The sequence below is a fragment of the Pseudophryne corroboree genome, chromosome 7 (assembly GCF_028390025.1).
Source record: "Pseudophryne corroboree isolate aPseCor3 chromosome 7, aPseCor3.hap2, whole genome shotgun sequence".
Classification (NCBI taxonomy): Eukaryota; Metazoa; Chordata; class Amphibia; order Anura; family Myobatrachidae; genus Pseudophryne; species Pseudophryne corroboree.
The window spans coordinates 251088891-251111429 of NC_086450.1; the positions used below are offsets into that span (position 1 = coordinate 251088891).

General features: G+C 49.9%; 1 protein-coding gene across 3 annotated transcripts in view; it reads left to right on the forward strand.

Annotated features, from left to right (window-relative positions):
• The window catches only part of MOB4 (MOB family member 4, phocein), a 307243-nt gene that overhangs the window by 29199 nt on the left and 255505 nt on the right, over positions 1 to 22539 (forward strand). For all 3 annotated transcript variants that reach the window (XM_063934094.1, XM_063934095.1, XM_063934096.1), the window contains exon 2: positions 18729 to 18791. In XM_063934094.1, coding sequence (XP_063790164.1) covers positions 18729 to 18791 — 63 coding nt within the window. The remainder of the gene's footprint in view (positions 1 to 18728; positions 18792 to 22539) is intronic.

The following is a 22539-nucleotide window of genomic DNA, read 5'->3' on the forward strand; positions in this document are numbered from 1 at the left end:
TCCAAGAAGTTTCCTACTTACATGTTCCCATTTATCCTCCACATCAGGCTTACCTCAGGTTTGCACTTCAGGATTGTCATTACCAATTTCAGACGTTGCCATTTGGTCTGTCCACGGCTCCGAGGAGTTTCACCAAAGTAATGGCGAAAACATGTAAGAGTTTCAGCTAGGACGTTTTCTCCATTTTCTACAAGCTGGTGTAGAGGCGGACCTAAAGTTGGGTTCAATTAAGGTTCAAATTTCAGCCTTATCGGTTTTCTTTCAAAAACAATTGGCCTCCCTCCCAGAAGTTCAAACTTTCGTGAAAGGTGTGTTACACATCCAACCTCCATTTGTGGCACCGTGGGATCTTAACGTGGTGTTGCAGTCTCTTCAATCGCATTGGTTTGAGCCTTTACTGTCGGTGGAGTTGAAGTTTCTCACTTGGAAAGTGGTCATCCTGTTGGCCTTGGCAAGGCGGGTGTCTGAGTTGGCGTCCTCACAAGAAGATGCTGACTTGCTACCCCCTCGCTGCGGAGCTTAGTAAAAATTGGGAAACACCCCCGCCAGTGGATTCGCAAGTGGCGCGGCTGGTAGTATCCTCTGCTCTGCCTGTAACTACTGTCACGTCCTTGAGAGAGCCGACCGATAAGCGTGTGGAGGGTTGTTTGAAGGCAATCTACACCCTAAACGATGTGGTGCATAGGCCCACTATTGCAGCGACATGGGCTGTAGAAGTGTGGGCTCAGGAGCTGGAGGCGTAGTTGCCTTACAATGCTTCTGATCATGCTAGACAGTGCCCGTCATATATTGTTACTGCGTCTCATTACATTAAAGAGGCGGCTTCTGATGCCGCTATTCTGCTGGCCAAGGCTTCTACTACGTCCATTTTGGACTCGCCGAATTCTCTGGTTAAGGTCCTGATCTGTGGACATGGACTCTAAGAAAACCCTGGAGGTACTCCCCTTCAAAGGAGACATTCTTTTCGGAGAAAACCTTGACAAAACAGTGGCTGACTTAGCGTCTGCTAAAACAGCAAGTCTTCCTAGTACGGCTCCTTTGGTGCCGAAGGCTAAAAGTCCGTCTTTTCGCTCCTTTCGTCTTTCAGGGAAAGCAAAAGGTCAGGCGTACCCAAAACAGGTTCGCACTTCCAAACCCAATAAGCCCAAACTGGCCTGGGCTGCCCGTCAGCCTGCTTCCAAAACTGACAAGCCTGCTGCATGACTGGGCGGGCCTCCCTCTGGGGGATCCCAGGGTTGGGGGCCGACTACTAGGGTTTACCCAGGAATGGTTGAAGACCACTTCCGATACCTGGGTACGGGAAGTCATCACTCGAGGTTACGCAGTATCCTTCAAGAATCGTCGTCCTCATCGATTTTGCCTGACAGACGTCCCTTCGGATCAGGTGAAGGCAAAGACTTCATTAGGTGGTACAGTCCCTCAGAGAGGCAAGCGGTTCTATTCACCGCTGTTCCTAGTCCCGAAACCAAATGGGTCTTCCCGGCCCATTCTCAATCATAAGTCCTTGAACAAGTTTGTAAAGGTCTCCAAGTTTCGTATTGAAACTCTTCGCTCTATTGTTCTAGCCTTGGAGCCTGGGTACTATATGGTCTCACTGGACATACAGGATGCTTACCTGCATATTCCCATTGCAGTGTCGCATCAGCAGTACCTGAGGTTTGTGGTTGGCAATCTCCATTACCAGTTTAGGGCGTTACCTTTTGGTTTGACCACGGCTCCGCGAGTCTTCACCAAAATGACGGCAGTAATGACGACTATACTCCACCGTCAAGGGGTCAGGATCCTTCCATACTTGGACAACTTGTTGATCCTGGCAAATTCCCCAGTGATTCTCCTACGTCATCTAGATTTGACTATCCGTTTCCTGCAAGCCCATGGGTGGCTCATCAACTGGAAGAAATCCACCCTGGTCCCTGCTCAGAGCATGGTGCACCTGGGAGCGTTGTTGGACGCTCTCACAACCAACGGTTCTGGTCTCAGGAGAAAGTCCTGAAGCTTCAGGACAGTATTCGATGCTTCCTATCTCGTCCGCAAGTGTCGATTAATTCGGCAATGCAAGTGCTAGGTCTCATGGTGTCGGCTTTCGACATGGTGGAGTACGCTCAATTCCATTCCCACCCTCTCCAGAGGCTGATTCTTGCCAAGTGGGATGGCCTGCCTCACCGGATCAGGTCTCATATGATCTCATTATCTCCGGAGGTCCCTCTGTCACTGAGCTGGTTACTTCAGGACCAATGATTGAGCAGAGGTTTTTTTTCTGGATCTCCAACTGGGTCCTTCTGATGATGGACGCCAGTCTGAGGGGTTGGGGCGCGGTGTTGAAGCAACACTCCCTTCAGGGTCGGTGGACCAAGGAGGAGTCTCTCCTACCGATAAACAGTCTGGAATTGCTCATTGAACTTGGCCCAGCATCTAATACAGAACAGACCTGTTCAAGTACAGTCGGATAACGCCACCACGGTGGCGTACATAAATCATCAAGGCGGCACTCGAAGCCGCATGGCAATGAGGGAAGTATCACTGATTCTTCAGTGGGCGGCACGCCATCTACCAGCCATTCGGCTGTGTTCATTCCGGGGGTCCTAAAATGGGAAGCGGACTTTCTCAGTCGTCAGGATGTACACGCCGGAGAGTGGAGCCTCCATCCAGAAGTTTTTCAACTCCTAGTGGACAAGTGGGGCCTTCCAGATGTGGACCTGATGGCATCTCGGCACAATCGCAAGGTTCCGGTCTTCGGAGCAAGGTCAAGGGATCCTCAAGCAGTGTTCGTGGACGCACTGGCAATTCCATGGAACTTTCGGCTGCCATACGTGTTCCTTCCGGTATCACTCCTGCCCAGAGTAATAAGGAAGTTAAAGCAAGAAGGTGGAAACCTACTTCTGATCGCTCCAGCGTGGCCAGACGGCATTGGTTCTCAGACCTTCAGAGTCTCTCGATAGTGTCCCCTTCTACTTCCGCAGCGCCCAGATCTCCTCGTTCAGGGCCCCTGTGTGTATCAGGATTTAGCCCGATTGACTTTGACTGCGTGGCTCTTGAAGCCTCCGTCTTAAGGGCCAAAGGATTTTCTGAGGTGGTCCCTCAAACCATGTTGAAGGCCCGGAAATCGGCTTCTGCCCGGATTTATCATAGGGTCTAGAATTCTTACTTTGCTTGGTGCGCATCTAACAATCATGACGCTTACAAGTTTAGTACGGCCAAACTTTTGGCCTTTCTACAACAGGGCCTGGACTTGGGCCTTTGTCTGGCCTCCATCAAGGTTCATATTTCTGCCTTGTCGGTTTGGTTTTAGAGAAAAATTGCGACATTATCTGATGTGCATACGTTCATTCAGGGTGTGTTGCGGATTCAACCTCCCTATATCCCACCAGTGGCCCCTTGGGACTTGTCTGTGGTGTTGGAGGCGTTGCAAGGGTCTCCGTTTGAGCCTCTTGAATCTGTTGGCCTTAAGTGGCTTACTCTTAAAGTATTGTTTCTGCTAGCTATTGCTTCCGCTAGGTGGGTGCCTTGTCTTGTAGGTCACCCTATCTAATTTTTCACCGTGATCGTGCGGTTCTTAGAACATGTCCCAGATATTTGCCTAAGGTGGTGTCTTCCTTTCACCTTAATCAGGAGATCGTGGTTCTGGCCTTGGCCTCTCCTGATTTGTCTTCCAAAGAAAGGTCTTTGGATGTGGTATGGGTTCTCCGTATCTACGTGAAGAGAACTGCCTCCATCAGGAAGTCGGATTCTCTCTTTGTTATGTTTGGTTTTCACAAACGTGGCTGGCCTGCTCACAAGCAGACCCTAGCCAGATGGATTAGAATGGTGATTGCACATGCTTATGTACAGGCTAGCCTTCCAACTCCTGCTACTATAAAGGCCCATTCTACTCGGTCGGTTGGACCTTCTTGGGCGGCCCGCCGTGGTGCGACCCTTTAACAATTGTGCAAGGCGGCTACATGGTCCTCAGTGAACACGTTCATAAGGTTCTATGCCTTTGATACATCCGCCTCCCAGGATGCTTCCTTTGGATGCCGGGTTCCTGTGCCCGCTACAGTACGTCCCCCTCCCATAAGGAACTGCTTTAGTACGCCCCAATGTCATTCCCTGTGTAGCCCAGTGTACCCTGCAGCAGAAAACGAGATTTATGGTAAGAACTTACCTTTGTTAAATCTTTCTACGAGGTACACTGGGCTGCACAGGGTGCCCACCCTGACGCACTTAGCTTCTTTGGGTTGGTATGGCATTAGCCGCTGACACCCTTTCCTGTCGTGAGTGTGTGGTGTTTGTGGCTACTAACAGTTGTCGTCTCTTTTGCCTTCTTCTGCATTGGACTGGTTAACAAAAACTGAGCTCCTGTGCATGGAGGCGGGGCTATAGAGGAGGCGGCGCTAGGCATTCTGGGAACAGTCAAAGCTTTGAGCCTGTTGGTGCCTCGGATCAAGATCCTACTCTACACCTTAATGTAAGTCCCTGTGGAGCCCAGTGTACATCGCAGAAAGAGATTTAACAAAGTTAAGTTCTTACTATAAATCTCTTTCTCTTACATCCTAGAGGATACTGGGGTCCACATTAGTACCATTGGGTATAGACTGGTCCACTAGGAGCCATGGGCACTTTAGGAAATCAATAGTGTGGGCTGGCTCCTCCCTCTATGCCCCACCTACCAGACTCAGTTTAGAAAATGTGCTCGGAGGAGCTGGTCACGCTTTGGAGAGCTCCTGAAGAGTTTTCTACTTTTATTTTTAATGTTTGTTATTTTCAGTCAGGGCTGTTTAGTCTCGGCGCTACAACTTTGCCAAGCAGCTACTTGGTCGGGTTCAAACACATTTGCTAAATTCTACAAGTTTGATACCCTGGCTGATGAGGACCTCATGTTTGCTCAATCGGTGTTGCAGAGTCAGCCGCACTCTCCCGCACGGTCTGGAGCTTTGTTATAAACCCCATGGTCCTTTTGGATTCCCCAGCATCCTCTAGGACGAAGGAGAAGATAGGATTTTAATACCTACCGATAAATCCTTTTCTCGTAGTCCATAGAGGATGCTGGGCGCCCGTCCCAGTGCGGACTCTTATCTGCAGTACTTGTTCATAGTTATTGCTTTTGTTACACAAAGGTTGTGTTTTTGGTTTCGATAAGCCTGTTAATGATTTTTTTTGGTTCATGCTGTTAATTGGTTTTAGTTACATACCAGCTCACACCACAACACACCGTACAACATGGCATTTATCTCACCCTTGGTTAACAGAAATCCTTTTCCTCTAAATGTCTGTCTTCCTGGGCACAGTTCCTATAACTGAGATCTGGAGGAGGGGCATAGAGGGAGGAGCCAGTTCACACCCATTGAAAGTCTTAAAGTGCCCATGTCTCCTGCGGATCCTGTCTATACCCCATGGTCCTTTTGGAGTCCCCAGCATCCTCTACGGCAGGGGTGGGGAACCTCCGGCCCGCGGGCCGTATACGTCCCGCGAAGCCGTTTGGTCCGGCCCACCAGGTTGTGTCAGTGAGACACGCTGCCGCTCAGTCGGGCGGCAGCGTGTCTCAGCTGTCAGAGCAGGGAGACGGAGGAGAGCGCGGCTGTAGAATGGGACCAGCGGCGTGTAGTACTTCAAACCAGCCGCCGGTCCGTGAGCCAATCAGAGCTCGCGGACCGGCAGCCAATCAGGAGCCTCGGCTGCCGGTCCGCGAGCTCTGGCTCTCGAACCGGCGGCTGATTTGAAGTACTACACGCCGCCGCTTTCACCCGACAGCCTCGCTCTCCTCCGTCGCGTCCACGGTAAGCAGCACGGAGGGGAGAGGGGAGGGCATTTGTATACCTGGCACTGTGGGGGCTGTATACCTGGCACTGTGGGGGGCATTTGTATACCTGGCACTGTGGGGGGCATTTGTATACCTGGCACTGTGGGGGCTGTATACCTGGTACTGTGGGGGGTATTTGTATACCTGGCACTGTGGGGGGCATTTGTATACCTGGCACTGTGGGGGGCATTTGTATACCTGGCACTGTGAGGGGCATTTGTATACCTGGCACTGTGGGGGGCATTTGTATACCTGGCACTGTGGGGGGCATTTGTATACCTGGCACTGTGAGGGGCATTTGTATACCTGGCACTGTGAGGGGCATTTGTATACCTGGCACTGTGAGGGGCATTTGTATACCTGGCACTGTGAGGGGCATTTGTATACCTGGCACTGTGGTGGGCATTTGTATACCTGGCACTGTGGGGGGCATTTGTATACCTGGCACTGTGGGGGGCATTTGTATACCTGGCACTGTGGGGGGCATTTGTATACCTGGCACTGTGGGGGGCATTTGTATACCTGGCACTGTGGGGGGCATTTGTATACCTGGCACTGTGGGGGGCATTTGTATACCTGGCACTGTGGGGGGCATTTGTATACCTGGCACTGTGGGGGGCATTTGTATACCTGGCACTGTGGGGGCATCTGTATACCTGGCACTGTGGGGGCATCTGTATACCTGGCACTGTGGGGGGTATTTGTATACCTGGCAATGTGGGGGGCATTTGTATACCTGGCACTGTGGGCTGATTTGTATACCTGGCACTGTGAGGGGCATTTGTATACCTGGCACTGTGGGGGGCATTTGTATACCTGGCACTGTGGGGGCATCTGTATACCTGGCACTGTGGGGGCATCTGTATACCTGGCACTGTGGGGGCATCTGTATACCTGGCACTGTGGGGGGCATTTGTATACCTGGCACTGTGAGGGGCATTTGTATACCTGGCACTGTGGGGGCAATTGTGGATCTGGCACCGCACTATTGGGGGCATATGTGTATCACGTCCCATTTTAACTGGCCACACCCATTTTTTGGGCGCGTGCGCGCCTCCGGCGCGCACACACAGTAACTCTAAGGGGCAGACCTACTGGGGGGCAGGGTCATTTTTTAAGTTGAAAATTTTTGTATGGCCCCCGAAGGATTTTATAAATATCCAAATGGCCCTCGGTAGAAAAAAGGTTCCCCACCCCTGCTCTACGGACTAAGAGAAAAGGATTTACTGGTAGGTATTAAAATCCTATTGTATATATCTATATACTAGTGTTCACTCTAGGAGTGAAAAGGGGCAGGGCGCCGGACTCCGGGGGCACATGTGCGCGCGGCGAAGCAAATTCGGGGGCGTGGCCACACCTACGTAATTTTAGGGGGCGGTGCGGCCCACAGACGCTACTATAGAGAGCGTCTGTGGCCGGCGACGTCACTGTTGGGGGCGTGCCCAGCACCTCCGTTGGTGCTAGGCTTCCCCAGCCCTCTCCCAATGCGTGAATGGATGCCGCGCGCATGCGCACGGCATCTATACACGCCGGGAGGGCAGGAAGCGGGCGGCTGTTCTAGCAGGGCGCCGCAAAAGGGGCAAAGCGGGTTTTGCCTGCTAAAAAACGGGCAGGGCGCGGCGCCCTGCTAAAACAGCCTAGAGTGAACACTATATACAGTAGCTATACTAAGTATCCCTTTGTATTGCTAGTCCAGTGTAGTCTTATTGTTTTGGAATAACTTCTGCATTGTACATTTGTGACTATATGTGTGTGTGCATGTAGCTGCTGCGTGGCTTCCATCTCGTGTATTTCACTCAGCTTGCTACTCGTATATCCTGTAACCTGAGGGGGCTAAGTGCGTCAGGTTTATTAACTGGTATAGGTATTTCACAAGATATACTTTATTGTGTATTTCACTGGGAGTTCTTGCTAGGTATATCGCTGCTACTATTGTACTGGGTTGCCTGATATTGAGCTTATCGTTATGTCAGCTACACGGGGTTTCTCCCACATTGCGTGGTGGTGATGCTGCAGACGCTTTTTGGGACAACATGGCAGCAGAGAGTTCAGGTTCAGGGGGTTCCTTATCTCCCAGTGGGTCTGTAGCATCGGGGGCCACTAATGACCCACCTTGGTCTACCTTCTCCACGTTATAAACACACTGGTAACAAAACTTACGCCCCCTGTGGGACCTCCTATGCCAGTGCAGCAGTTTATGGTCCCTGCAGTCAATCCGCCATGGGCAGATCAAATCTCATCTCAGTTACAGCACTTGAACCGATCACTGACTAAAAATAAGTCTCACTCTCGCCCGCCTAAGACTAAGAAGTCTTCTAAACAGGCCGCTACGTCCTCACAATCCACCGCTGTTCCGGACACATCCTCTGAGGAGGATGGCGCATATACTGACCCCACAGACACTGACTCAGATGCTTATGATGGGGAAAGGGAAGTTACTGGTGGATGTCCCTGATTTGATTGAGGCTGTCGGGCTCATTCTTCAGGTCTCTGATGATCCTGAGCCTGAGGCTGTCTCTAAAGTCCGGACAGATTTAAACGTAAGAAGGTGGTTAAACAAGTTTTACCTCATTCTCAACACCTGGCTGACATATGTCAGGAATCCTGGGAAAATCCGGGAACAAAATTCACACCGCATAAGAGACTGTTGGCTCGCTATCCTCTCTCTGTGGAGCCATGTAGGAATTGGGAAAATACTCTGCCTGTAGATTGATCATGTTGCACTCATGGTAGTTTCCTTAGCTCTGCCAGTTACTACCGCCACCTCTCTGAATGAACTGACAGATAGACGTGTGGAGGGTTGTTTGAAAGCAATTTACACCCTAACGGGGGCTGTGCATAGACCAACCATTGCAGCGACATGGGCTGCTGAAGCTGTTGAAGCATGAGCTCAGGAGCTGGAGGCGGAGCTACCCTCTAACGCTTCTGATCATGCCAGACAATGTCTCTCATATATTGCCACGGCTTCTCTTTACCTTAAGGAGGCGGCTTCTGGTGCTGGGGTGCTAGCGGCCAAGGCTGCCACTACGTTCATCTTGGCTCGATGTATCCTTTGGTTGAGATCCTGGTCGGTGGATATGGATTCTAAGAAAACCCTGGATGTGCTTCCTTTTAAGGGAGACATTCTTTTTGGAGAAGACCTCAATAAGATTGTGGCTGACCTGGCTTCTGCTAAAAACAGCTTGACTACCAAGTACGGCTCCTTCCGCACAGATGGCTGAAGGTACTTTCTCTCAGCCCTTTCGTCCTCCAGGTAAAACAAAAGGTCAGGCGTACCCGAAACAAGCTCGTGCTTCCAAACCTGCCAAGCCCAGACCAAAGCGGGCCTGGGCTGCCCGTCAGCCTGCTTCCAAAACTGACAAGCCTGCCGCATGGGGGATACCAGGGTGGGGGGCCGGCTTCTAGGTTTTGCCCAGGAATTTTTGAAGAACACTTCCGATGCCTGGGTAAGGGAAGTCGTCACTCGAGGTTACGCCGTATCCTTCATGAAACGTCCGTCTTATCGATTTTGCCTGACAGATGTCCCTTTAAACCCGGTGAAGGCAAACACTCTTTTTTTTCGGTGGTACAATCCCTCCTGACCACAGGAGTGGTAGTACAGGTGCCTCTGGCTCAGAGAGGCAAGGGGTTCTATTCACCGCTGTTTCTAGTTCCGAAACCGAAGGGGTCCTCGCGGACCATTCTCAATCTCAAGTCCTTGAACAAGTATGTGAGGGTCTCCAAGTTTGTATGGAAACTCTACGGTCCATTGTTCTGGCCTTGGAGCCTGGGGACTATATGGTCTCCCTGGACATACAGGATACCTCCATGCATATTCCTATTGCAAGGTCACATCAGCAGTACATGAGGTTTGCGGTGGGCAACCTTCATTACCAATTAAAGGTTTTACCTCTTGGTTTGACCATGGCTCCGAGAGTTTTCTCCAAAGTAATGGTGGTAATGACGGCTGTACTCCGCCGTCAAGGGGTCAGGATCCTGCCGTACCTGGACGGTTTGTTGATCCTGGCAAATTCCCCAGAAATTCTCCTGCGTCATCTAGATCTGACTGTCCAGTTCATGAAAGCCCACGGGTGGCTAGTCAACTGGAAGAAATCTTCGCTGGTTTCTGCTCGGAGCATGGTGCACCTGGGAGCGTTATTGGACACGCACAACCATCGGTTGTTCTTGTCTCAGGACAAAGTCCTGAAGCTTCAGGACAGGATTCGATGCTTCCTATCTCGTCCGATCCTTTCGGCAATGCAAGTGCTAGGTCTCATGGTGTCGGCTTTCGACATGGTGGAGTATGCTCAATTCCATTCTCGCTCTCTGCAGACGTTAATTCTTGCCAAATGGGATGGGCTGCCTCACCGGATCATATCTTAAATGATCTCCTTGTCTCCGGAGGTCCGCCTGTCACTGAACTGGTGGCTTCAGGACCATCGATTGAGCAGGGGTTGTCCCTTCTGGATATCCAACTGAGTCCTGCTGACGACGGATGCCAGTCTGAGAGGGTGGGGTGCGGTGTTTGAACAACACTCCCTTCAGGGTCGGTGGACCAAGGAGAGGAGTCTCTACGCCCGATAAACATTCTGGATCTGCGGGCGGTGTTCAATGTACTGACCCTAGCCCAGCATTTCATACAGAACAGACCTGTTCAAGTACAATCGGACGCCACCACGGTGGCGTACATCAATCGTCAGGGCGTTACTCGAAGCCGCATGGCAATGAGGAAAGTATCACAGATTCTTCAGTGGGCAGAACTCCCATCAGCCGGCCATATCCGCAGCGTTCATTCCGGTAGTCCTAAACTGGGAAGCGGACTTTCTCAGTCGTCAGGACGTGCACGCCGGGGAGTGGAGCCTCCATCCAGAGGTCTTTCAACTTCTCGTGGACAAGTGGGGCCTTCCATATGTGGATCTGATGGCGTCTCGACACAATCACAAGGTTCCGGTCTTCGGAGCAAGGACAAGGGATCCTCAAGCAGAGTTCGTGGACGCTTTGTCAATTCCATGGCACTTTCGGCTGCCGTACGTATTTCCTCCGGTGTCACTCCTGCCCAGAGTAATACGGAAGTGTAAGCAACAAGGAGGAAACCAGACGGCACTGGTTCTCCGATCTACAGGGCCTCTCGCTAGATCGTCCCCTTCTACTTCCACAACGACCAGACCTCCTCCTTCAGGGCCCTTGTGTTTACCAGGACTTGGCCCGTCTGGCTTTGACGGTGTGGCTCTTGAAGCTTCCGTCTTGAGGGCCAAGGGTTTTTCTGAGGCAGTCGTTCAAACTATGTTGAAGGCCCGTAAGCCGGCTTCTGCCCGGATTTACCATAGGGTCTGGAATTCTCACTTTACTTGGTGCGCGTTTCATAATCATGATGTTTTCAAGTTTAGTACGGCCAAACTGTTGGCTTTCCTACAACGGGGCCTGGACTTAGGCCTTCATCTTGCCTTCCTCAAGGTTCACATTTCTGCCTTGTCAGTTTGGTTCCAAAGAAAGATTGCTGCCCTACCTGATGTTCATACCTTCACTCAGGTCGTGTTGCAGATTCAGCCTGCTTATGTACCACCTGTGGCCCCTTGGTATCTGTCTGTGTTTCTGGAGGTCTCCGTTTGAACCTCTTACGTCTGCAGACCTTAAGTGGCTTTCCCTTAAGGTTTTATTTTTGCTGGCTATCGCTTCAGCTAGAAGGGTCTCGGACTTGGGTGCCTTATCCTGTAAGTCCCCCTATCTAATTTTTCACCGTGACCGGGCGGTTGTTAGAACGCGTCCGAGTTATTTACCCAAGGTGGTGTCTTCCTTCCACCTTAACCAGAAGATTGTGGTTCCGGCCTTTAATTCTCCTGAGTTGTCATTTAAAGAGCGGTCTTTGGATGTGGTACGGCCTCTCCGTATCTATGTGAAGAGAACCTCCTACATTAGGAAATTTGATTCTCTGTTTGTACTGTTTCGTTTTCACAAATGTGGCTGGCCTGCTAACAAGCAGACTTTGGCCAGATGGATTAGAATGGTGATTGCATGCTTATGTACAGGCTGGCCTTCCAGTTCCTGCCACCATTAAAGCCCATTCTACTCTGTCTGTCAGACCTTCTTGGGCGGCCCACCGTGTTGCGACCCTTGAACAATTGTGCAAGGCGGCTACGTGGTCCTCAGTGAACACATTCTTAAGGTTCTATGCCTTCGATACTTCTGCCTCCCAGGATGCTTCCTTTGGACGCCGGGTTTTTGTGCCCGCTACAGTGCGTCCTCTCCCATAGGGAACTGCTTTAGGACATCCCTGATGTTAATCCTTGTGAAGCCCAGTGTACCCCGCAGCAGAAAACAAGATTTCTCTAACGTCCTAGTGGATGCTGGGAACTCCGTAAGGACCATGGGGAATAGCGGGCTCCGAAGGAGGCTGGGCACTCTAGAAAGATCTTAGACTACCTGGTGTGCACTGGCTCCTCCCACTATGACCCTCCTCCAAGCCTCAGTTAGATTTCGTGCCCGGCCGAGGTTGGATGCACACTAGGGGCTCTCCTGAGCTCTTAGAAAGTTATAGTCTTAGAATTTGTTCTTTTCAGTGAGACCTGCTGGCAACAGGCTCACTGCAGCGAGGGACTAAGGGGAGAAGAAGCGAACTCGCCTGCTTGCAGCCGGATTGGGCTTCTTAGGCTACTGGACACCATTAGCTCCAGAGGGATCGACCGCAGGCCCAGCCTTGATGTTCGGTCCCGGAGCCGCGCCGCCGTCCCCCTTACAGAGCCAGAAGCAAGAAGATGGTCCGGAAAATCGGCGGCATGAAGACTCAGTCTTCACCAAGGTAGCGCACAGCACTGCAGCTGTGCGCCATTGCTCCTCTCACACACTTCATACTTCGGTCACTGAGGGTGCAGGGCGCTGGGGGGGGGCGCCCTGAGGCAGCAATAAAAACACCTTGGCTGGCAAAAATACCTCAATATATAGCCCCAGGGGCTATATATGAGGTAAATACCCCTGCCAGAAGTCCATAAAAAACGGGAGAATAGGCCGCGAAAAAGGGGCGGAGCCTATCTCCTCAGCACACTGGCGCCATTTTCCCTCACAGCTCCGTTGGAGGGAAGCTCCCTGGCTCTCCCCTGCAGTCTACAAGGGTTAAAAAAAGAGAGAGGGGGCACTAAATTTAGGCGCAGTATACATTATATATATATATATATATATAGATATAAAGCTATAGGGGACATAACTCAGTTAGTCCCTGCAGTATATAGCGCTCTGGTGTGTGCTGGCATACTCTCACTCTGTCCCCCCAAAGGGCTTTTGTGGGTCCTGTCCTCGTTTAGAGCATTCCCTGTGTGTCTGCGGTGTGTCGGTACGGCTGTGTCGACATGTTGAATGAGGAGGCTTATATGGTGACGGAACAGAGGCCGATATATGTGATGTCGCCCCCTGTGGGGCCGACACCAGAGTGGATAGAGAGGTAAAAGGTATTAACCGACAGTGTCAACTCCTTACATAAAAGGGTGGATGACGTAACAGCTGTGGGACAGCCGGCTTCGCAGCCCGCGCCTGCCCAGGCGTCTCAAAGGCCATCAGGGGCTCAAAAACGCCCGCTCTCTCAGATGGCAGACACAGATGTCGACACGGAGTCTGACTCCAGTGTCGACAAGGTGGAGACATATACACAATCCAATCCGTGACTTGATCCCGTCAATAAAAAATGTGTTATACATTTCTGACTTTAACCTCTATAAATGGGTTTTAGGTTTGGGGAGAAAAAACAGGCAGTGTTTTGTTCCCCCATCAGATGAATAAATGAAGTGTGTGAAAAGCGTGGGTTCCCCCGTTAAGAAACTGGTAATTTATAAAAAGTTACTGATGGCGTACCCTTTCCCGCCAGGAGGATAAGTTACGCTGGGAGATATCCCCTAGGGTGGATAAGGCGCTCACACGTTTGTCAAAAAAGGTGGCACTGCCGTCTTAGGATACGGCCACTTTGAAGGTACCTGTTGATAAAAAGCAGGAGGCTATCCTGAAGTCTGTATTTACACACTCAGGTACTAGACTGAGACCTGCAGATAGTGCTGCTGCAGCGTGGTTGGTGACCCTGTCAAACAGGGATAATAGTTGGCAAACATAAAAACATATTAAAGACGTTGTCTTATATATGGGGGATGCACAGAGGGATATTTTGCCGGCTGGCATCCAAAATAAATGTAATGTCCATTCTGTCAGGAGGGTATTAGAGACCTGTCACTGGACAGGTGATGCTGACTTAAAAAGCGCATAGAGAGCCTTATAAGAGTGAGGAATTATTTGGGGATGGTCTCTGGGACCTCGTATCCACAGCAACTGCTGGGAAGAAATAATTTTACCTCCGGTTTCCTCACAGAAAAAGGTACAGTCCTTTCGGCTTCAGAAAAGCAAGCGGGTCAAATGGCGCTTCCTTTCTGTACAGAGACAAGGGTAGAGGGAAAAAGCTGCACCAGTCAGCCTGTTCCCAGAATCAAGATTCTTCCCCCGCCTCCTGTGAGGCCACACCATGACGCGGGTGCTCCACAGGTGTAGCCAGGTACGGTGGGGGGCCGCCTCAAAAATTTCAGCAATTAGTGGGCTCGCTCACAGGTGGATCCCTGTTTCTTCCAAGTAGTATTTCAGGGGTACAAGCTGGAATTAGAGATGTCTCCCCCCAGCCGTTTCCTAAAATATGCCTTGCTGACAACTCCCTCAAGCAGGGAGGCTGTGCTAGAGGCAATTAATAAGCGGTATTCCCAGCAGGTAATACTCAAGGTGCCCCTACTTCAACAAGGACGGGGTTACTATTCCACACGGGTTGGGGTACCGAAACCGCATGGTTCGGTGTGACCCATTTTATATTTAAAATCCTTGAACAAAAAAAATTCAAGTTCAAGATGGAATCGCTCAGGGCGGTTATTGCAAGCCTGGACGAGGGGGATTACATGGTATCCCGGGACATCAAGGATGCTTACCTGCATGTCCCCATTTACCATCCTCGCCAGGAGTACCTCAGATTTGTGGTACAGGATTACCATTACCAAGTCCAGACACTGCCGTTTGGACTGTACATGGCACCGAGGGTGTTTTATCAAGGTAATGGCCGAAATGATGATACTCCTTCAAAAAAAGGGAGTTGTAATTATCCCGTAATTGGACAATCTCGTTATAAGGGCGAGGTCCAAGGAGCAGTTGGTAGTCGGGGTAGCACTATTTTGGAAAGTGCTACAACAGCATAGGTGGATTCTAAACAGTCCAAAGTCACAGCTGGTTCCTATGACACGTCTACTGTTCCTGGGGATGGTTCTGGACATAAACCAGAAAGTGTTTCTCCCAGAGGAGAAAGCCAAGGAGTTGTCATCTCTAGTCAGAGACCTCCTGAAACCAAAATAGGTAGCGGTGCATCATTGCACGCGAGTACTGGGAAAAATGGTAGCTTCTTACGAAGCAATCCCATTAGGCAGGTTCCATACAAGAACTTTTCAGAGGGACCTGTTGGACAAGTGGTCCGGATCGCATCTTCCGATGCATAGGCTGATAACCCTGTCTCCAAGGACCAGGGTATCTCTACTGTGGTGGCTGCAGAGTGCCCATCTTCAAGAGGGCCGCAGGTTCGGCATACAGGACTAGGTCCTAGTGACCATGGATTCCAGCCTTTGAGGCTGGGGGGCAGTCACATAGGGAAGAAACTTCCAGGGACTTTGGTCAAGTCAGGTTATTTCCCTACACATAAATATTCTGGATCTGAGGGCCATTTACAATGCCCTGAGGCCAGCAAGGCCTCTGCTTCAAAACCAGCCGGTACTGATCCAATCAGACAACATCACGGCAGTTGCCCATGTAATCAACAGGGCGGCACAAAAAGCAGGATGGCGATGGCAGAAGCCACAAGGATTCTCCGATAGGCGGAAAATCATGTGTTAGCACTGTCAGCAGTGTTCATTCCCGGAGTGGACAACTGGGAAGCAGATCTTCTCAACAGACACGACCTCCACCCGGGAGAATGGGGACTTCCTCCAGAAGTCTTCCAATAGGATTGTACACCATTGGGAAAGGCCACAGGTGGACATGATGGCGTCCCGCCTTAACAAAAAGCTATAAAAGATATTGCTCCAGGTCAAGGGACCCTCAGGCGATAGCTATGGACGCTCTGGTAACACCGTGGGTGTACCAGTCGGTTTAGGTGTTCTCCCCTCTGCCTCTCATACCAAAGGTACTGAGAATAATAAGAAGGCGAGGAGTAAGAACGATACTCGTGGATGGCCAAGAAGAGCTTGGTACCCAGAACTTCAAGAATTTATATCGGAGGACCAATGGCCTCTGCCACTCAGTCAGGACCTGCGGCAGCAGGGGCCCTGTCTGTTCCAAGACTTACCGCGGCTGCGTTTGACGGCATGGCGGTTGAACGCCGGATCCTGAAGGAAAAGGGTATTCCGGAGGAAGTAATTCCTACGCTTACTAAAGCCAGGAAAGAGGTTACAGCAACTCATTATCACCGCATATGGCGAAAATATGTTGCATGGTGTGAGGCCGAAAGGGCCCCAACAGAGGAATTTCAACTAGGTCGATTTCTGCATTTCCTGCAAGCAGGAGTGACTATGGGCCTTAAATTGGGTTCCATTAAGGTACAGATCTCGGCTCTGTCGATTTTCTTTCAAAAAAGAACTAGCTTCAGTACCTGAAGTTCAGACATTTATAAAAGGAGTGCTGCATAGTCAGCCCCCGTTTGTGCCTCCTGTGGCACCTTGGGATCTCAACGTGGTGTTGAGTTTTCTTAAAATCACTTTGGTTTGAACCACTAAAAACCGTGGATCTGAAATATCTCACATGGAAGGTGGTTATGTTATTTGCCTTGGCTTCTGCCAGGCGAGTATCAGAATTGGCGGCTTTGTCTTGTAAAAGCCCTTATTTGATTTTCCATATGGATAGGGCAGAATTGAGGACTCGTCCCCAGTTTCTCCCTAAGGTGGTGTCAGCGTTTCACCTGAACCAGCCTATTGTGGTGCCTGCGGCTACTAAGGATTTGGAGGACTCCAAGTTGCTAGACGTTGTCAGGGCCCTGAAAATATATGTTTCCAGGATGGCTGGAGTCAGAAAATCTGACTCGCTGTTTATCCTATATGCACCCAACAAGCTGGGTGCTCCTGCTTCTAAGCAGACTATTGCTCGTTGGATTTGTAGTACAATTCAGCTTGCACATACTGTGGCAGGCCTGCCACAGCCAAAATCTGTCAATGCCCATTCCACAAGGAAGGTGGGCTCATCTTGGGCGGCTGCCCGAGGGGTCTCGGCTTTACAACTTTGCCGAGCAGCTACTTGGTCAGGGGCAAACACGTTTGCAAAATTCTACAAATTTGATACCCTGGCTGAGGAGGACCTGGAGTTCTCTCATTCGGTGCTGCAGAGTCATCCGCACTCTCCCGCCCGTTTGTGAGCTTTGGTATAATCCCCATGGTCCTTACGGAGTTCCCAGCATCCACTAGGACGTTAGAGAAAATAAGAATTTACTCACCGGTAATTCTATTTCTCGTAGTCCGTAGTGGATGCTGGGCGCCCATCCCAAGTGCGGTTTATCTGCATTACTTGTACATAGTTATTGTTAACTAAATCGGGTTATTGTTGAGCCATCTGTTGAGAGGCTCTATTGTTTCATACTGTTAACTGTGTTTCATATCACGAGTTGTACGGTGTGATTGGTGTGGCTGGTATGAGTCTTACCCGGGATTCAATATCCTTCCTTATTGTGTACGCTCGTCCGGGCACAGTACCTAACTGAGGCTTGGAGGAGGGTCATAGTGGGAGGAGCCAGTGCACACCAGGTAGTCTAAGATCTTTCTAGAGTGCCCAGCCTCCTTCGGAGCCCGCTATTCCCCATGGTCCTTACGGAGTTCCCAGCATCCACTACGGACTACGAGAAATAGAATTACCGGTGAGTAAATTCTTATTTTATGGTAAGAACTTACCGTTGTTAAATCTTTCTGCGAGGTACACTGGGCTCCACAAGTTGCTCACCCTGACGCACTTGGCTTCTTTGGGTTGTTATGGCATTAGCTGCTGACACCCTCTCCTGTGGCGAGTGTGTGGTGTATGTGGCTACTCACGATTGTCATCTCTGGTACCTGCTACTGCATTGGACTGGTTAACGAAACTGAGCTCCTGTGCACAGAGGCGGGGTTATAGAGGAGGCAGCGCTGTGCATCTTGGGAACAGTCAAAGCTTAGAGCCTGTTGGTGCCTCGGATCGAGATCCCACTCTACACCCCATTGTTAATCCTTGTGGAGCCCAGTGTACCTCGCAGAAAGATTTAGCAACTGTAAATTCTTACCATAAATCCTCGTTTTTTTGGGGGGGCTTTTGGGTTTTTTTTTGGGTGCTTTTTTCACTATAAGAGCACAAGGAACCACAGTTAGTGTACAGCATCCCCTTGCCATGCTGTTGCCAGGTTGCTATTCCCAATCGTAGTCCACATGAAAAAATGCAAAATACCCCCAAAAACTTGAAATTGTGGACTAGTCGTGTTATTTATAGTAATACTTTTTTTCCATGAGAAATATATCTGTCATGTCGACCTTTTGTACCTGTCAACCATAAGCACTGTCGCACTAATGACCATGTAGACCTTTTGACCATGTCATTTTTGTGGACCATTAGTGCTCGACCTATTTGACTGTTGAACTTTTTCAATGTCGACCTATAGTACGGATACCATATATAATACTGTATATCTGTAGGTTTGTGAAATCTAAGGGCCCGTTTCCCATTAACTGGCCTTAATCTGGCCCTGACTACAATCATTTGAATATTGGCAAGTGCATAGAAAACATGTTGAAAATGCATCTGAACTAAGTTTCATTTTATAACTCATCCTTACCAATTTTATAAAGCATCTTTCTTAATAGGCCTTGAATGCTATGTGCCACTAAATATTTAAATCCTGAAAATAAACCTTAATTAATCTGCTGCATATATTTCTAAATTTTTATAATGTATTTTTTTTTGTTTTCAGGATTTTTACAACTGGCCTGATGAATCTTTTGAAGAGATGGACAGTACGCTGGCAGTTCAGCAGGTGAAATATTGCATAAACTCAGTTAAAATGTGTTGTATATGCGCTGATGAGTTCAAGAACAGATTGAATATTTTAACACTGTAGCATTCTTCAAACCAAAACGACAACATTACACAAGTCTATTGCCATAATTTGTACCCAATTATTTTTATTACTGTAAAAGGATAGTCTGGCATCTTAAATACATTTCTCTGACGTCCTAGTGGATGCTGGGGACTCCGTCAGGACCATGGGGAATAGCGGCTCCGCAGGAGACAGGGCACAAAAGTAAAAGCTTTAGGATCAGGTGGTGTGCACTGGCTCCTCCCCCTATGACCCTCCTCCAAGCCTCAGTTAGGTTTTTGTGCCCGGCCGAGAAGGGTGCAATCTAGGTGGCTCTCCTAAAGAGCTGCTTAGAGTAAAAGTTTTATTAGGTTTTTTATTTTCAGTGAGTTCTGCTGGCAACAGGCTCACTGCAACGAGGGACTTAGGGGAGAAGAAGTGAACTCACCTGCGTGCAGGATGGATTGGCTTCTTAGGCTACTGGACACTAGCTCCAGAGGGACGATCACAGGTACAGCCTGGATGGGTCACCGGAGCCGCGCCGCCGACCCCCTTGCAGATGCTGAAGAGAGAAGAGGTCCAGAAATCGGCGGCTGAAGACTTCTCAGTCTTCATGAGGTAGCGCACAGCACTGCAGCTGTGCGCCATTGCTCTCAGCACACTTCACACCAACGGTCACTGAGGGTGCAGGGCGCTGGGGGGGGCGCCCTGGGCAGCAATGAAAGTACCTATACTGGCTAAAAATACATCACATATAGCCTCTGGGGCTATATGGATGTATTTAACCCCTGCCAGGTTGTCAGAAAAACGGGAGAAGAAGCCCGCCGAAAAGGGGGCGGGGCCTATTCTCCTCAGCACACAGCGCCATTTTCCCTCACAGAACTGCTGGAGGGAAGGCTCCCAGGCTCTCCACTGCACTGCACTACAGAAACAGGGTTAAAACAGAGAGGGGGGGGCACTTATTTGGCGATATGATTATATATTAAGATGCTATAAGGGAAAACACTTATATAAGGTTGTCCCTGTATAATTATAGCGTTTTGGTGTGTGCTGGCAAACTCTCCCTCTGTCTCCCCAAAGGGCTAGTGGGGTCCTGTCCTCTATCAGAGCATTCCCTGTGTGTGTGCTGTGTGTCGGTACGTGTGTGTCGACATGTATGAGGACGATGTTGGTGAGGAGGCGGAGCAATTGCCTGTAATGGTGATGTCACTCTCTAGGGAGTCGACACCGGAATGGATGGCTTATTTAGGGAATTACGTGATAATGTCAACACGCTGCAAAGTCGGTTGACGACATGAGACGGCCGGCAAACAAATTAGTACCTGTTCAGGCGTCTCAAACACCGCCAGGGGCTTTAAAACACCCATTTACCTCAGTCGGTCGACACAGACACGGACACTGACTCCAGTGTCGACGGTGAAGAAACAAACGTATTTTCCTTTAGGGCCACACGTTACATGTTAAGGGCAATGAAGGAGGTGTTACATATTTCTGATACTACAAGTACCACAAAAAAGGGTATTATGTGGGGTGTGAAAAAACTACCTGTAGTTTTTCCTGAATCAGATAAATTAAATGAAGGCGCTCACACGCTTATCACAAGTGGCGTTACCGTCTCCAGATACGGCCGCCCTCAAGGAGCCAGCTGATAGGAGGCTGGAAAATATCCTAAAAAGTATATACACACATATTGGTGTTATACTGCGACCAGCGATCGCCTCAGCCTGGATGTGCAGCGCTGGGGTGGCTTGGTCGGATTCCCTGACTGAAAATATTGATACCCTTGACAGGGACAGTATTTTATTGACTATAGAGCATTTAAAGGATGCATTTCTATATATGCGAGATGCACAGAGGGATATTTGCACTCTGGCATCAAGAGTAAGTGCGATGTCCATATCTGCCAGAAGATGTTTATGGACACGACAGTGGTCAGGTGATGCAGATTCCAAACGGCACATGGAAGTATTGCCGTATAAAGGGGAGGAGTTATTTGGGGTCGGTCCATCGGACCTGGTGGCCACGGCAACAGCTGGAAAATCCATTTTTTTTTACCCCAAGTCACATCTCAGCAGAAAAAGACACCGTCTTTTCAGCCTCAGTCCTTTCGTCCCCATAAGGGCAAGCGGGCAAAAGGCCAGTCATATCTGCCCAGGGATAGAGGAAAGGGAAGAAGACTGCAGCAGGCAGCCCATTCCCAGGAACAGAAGCCCTCCACCGCTTCTACCAAGTCCTCAGCATGACGCTGGGGCCGTACAAGCGGACTCAGGTGCGGTGGGGGGTCGTCTCAAGAGTTTCAGCACGCAGTGGGCTCACTCGCAAGTGGACCCCTGGAGCCTACAAGTAGTATCCCAGGGGTACAGATTGGAAATTCGAGACGTCTCCCCCTCGCAGGTTCCTGAAGTCTGCTTTACCAACGTCTCCCTCCGACAGGGAGGCAGTATTGGAAACAATTCACAAGCTGTATTCCCAGCAGGTGATAATCAAAGTACCCCTCCTACAACAAGGAAAGGGGTATTATTCCACACTATATTGTGGTACTGAAGCCAGACGGCTCGGTGAGACCTATTCTAAATCTGAAATATTTGAACACTTACATACAAAGGTTCAAATCAAGATGGAGTCACTCAGAGCAGTGATAGCGAACCAGGAAGAAGGGGACTATATGGTGTCCCTGGACATCAGGGATGCTTACCTCCATGTCCCAATTTGCCCTTCTCACCAAGGGTACCTCAGGTTCGTGGTACAGAACTGTCACTATCCGTTTCAGACGCTGCCGTTTGGATTGTCCACGGCACCCCGGGTCTTTACCAAGGTAATGACCGAAATGATGATTCTTCTTCAAAGAAAATGGACGATCTCCTGATAAGGGCAAGGTCCAGAGAACAGTTGGAGGTCGGAGTAGCACTATCTCAAGTAGTTCTACGACAGCACGGGTGGATTCTAAATATTCCAAAATCGCAGCTGTTTCCGACGACACGTCTGCTGTTCCTAGGGATGATTCTGGACACAGTCCAGAAAAGGGTGTTTCTCCCGGAGAAGAAAGCCAGGGAGTTATCCGAGCTAGTCAGGAACCTCCTAAAACCAGGAAAAGTGTCAGTGCATCATTGCACAAGGGTCCTGGGAAAAATGGTGGCTTCTTACGAAGCGATTCCATTCAGCAGATTTCACGCAAGAACTTTTCAGTGGGATCTGCTGGAAAATGGTCCGGATCGCATCTTCAGATGCATCAGCGGATAACCCTGTCTCCAAGGACAAGGGTGTTTCTTCTGCGGTGGCTGCAGAGTGCTCATCTATTAAAGGGCCGCAGATTCGGCATTCAGGACTGGGTCCTGGTGACCACGGATGCCAGCCTGAGAGGCTGGGGAGCAGTCACACAGGGAAAAAATTTCCAGGGAGTGTGATATAGTCTGGAGACTTCTCTCCACATAAATATACTGGAGCTAAGGGCAATTTACAATGCTCTAAGCTTAGCAAGACCTCTGCTTCAAGGTCAGCCGGTATTGATCCAGTGGGACAACATCACGGCAGTCGCCCACGTAAACAGACAGGGCGGCACAAGAAGCAGGAGGGCAATGGCAGAAACTGCAAGGATTCTTCGCTGGGCGGAAAATCATGTGATAACACTGTCAGCAGTGTTCATTCCGGGAGTGGACAACTGGGAAGCAGACTTCCTCAGCAGGCACGACCTCCACCCGGGAGAGTG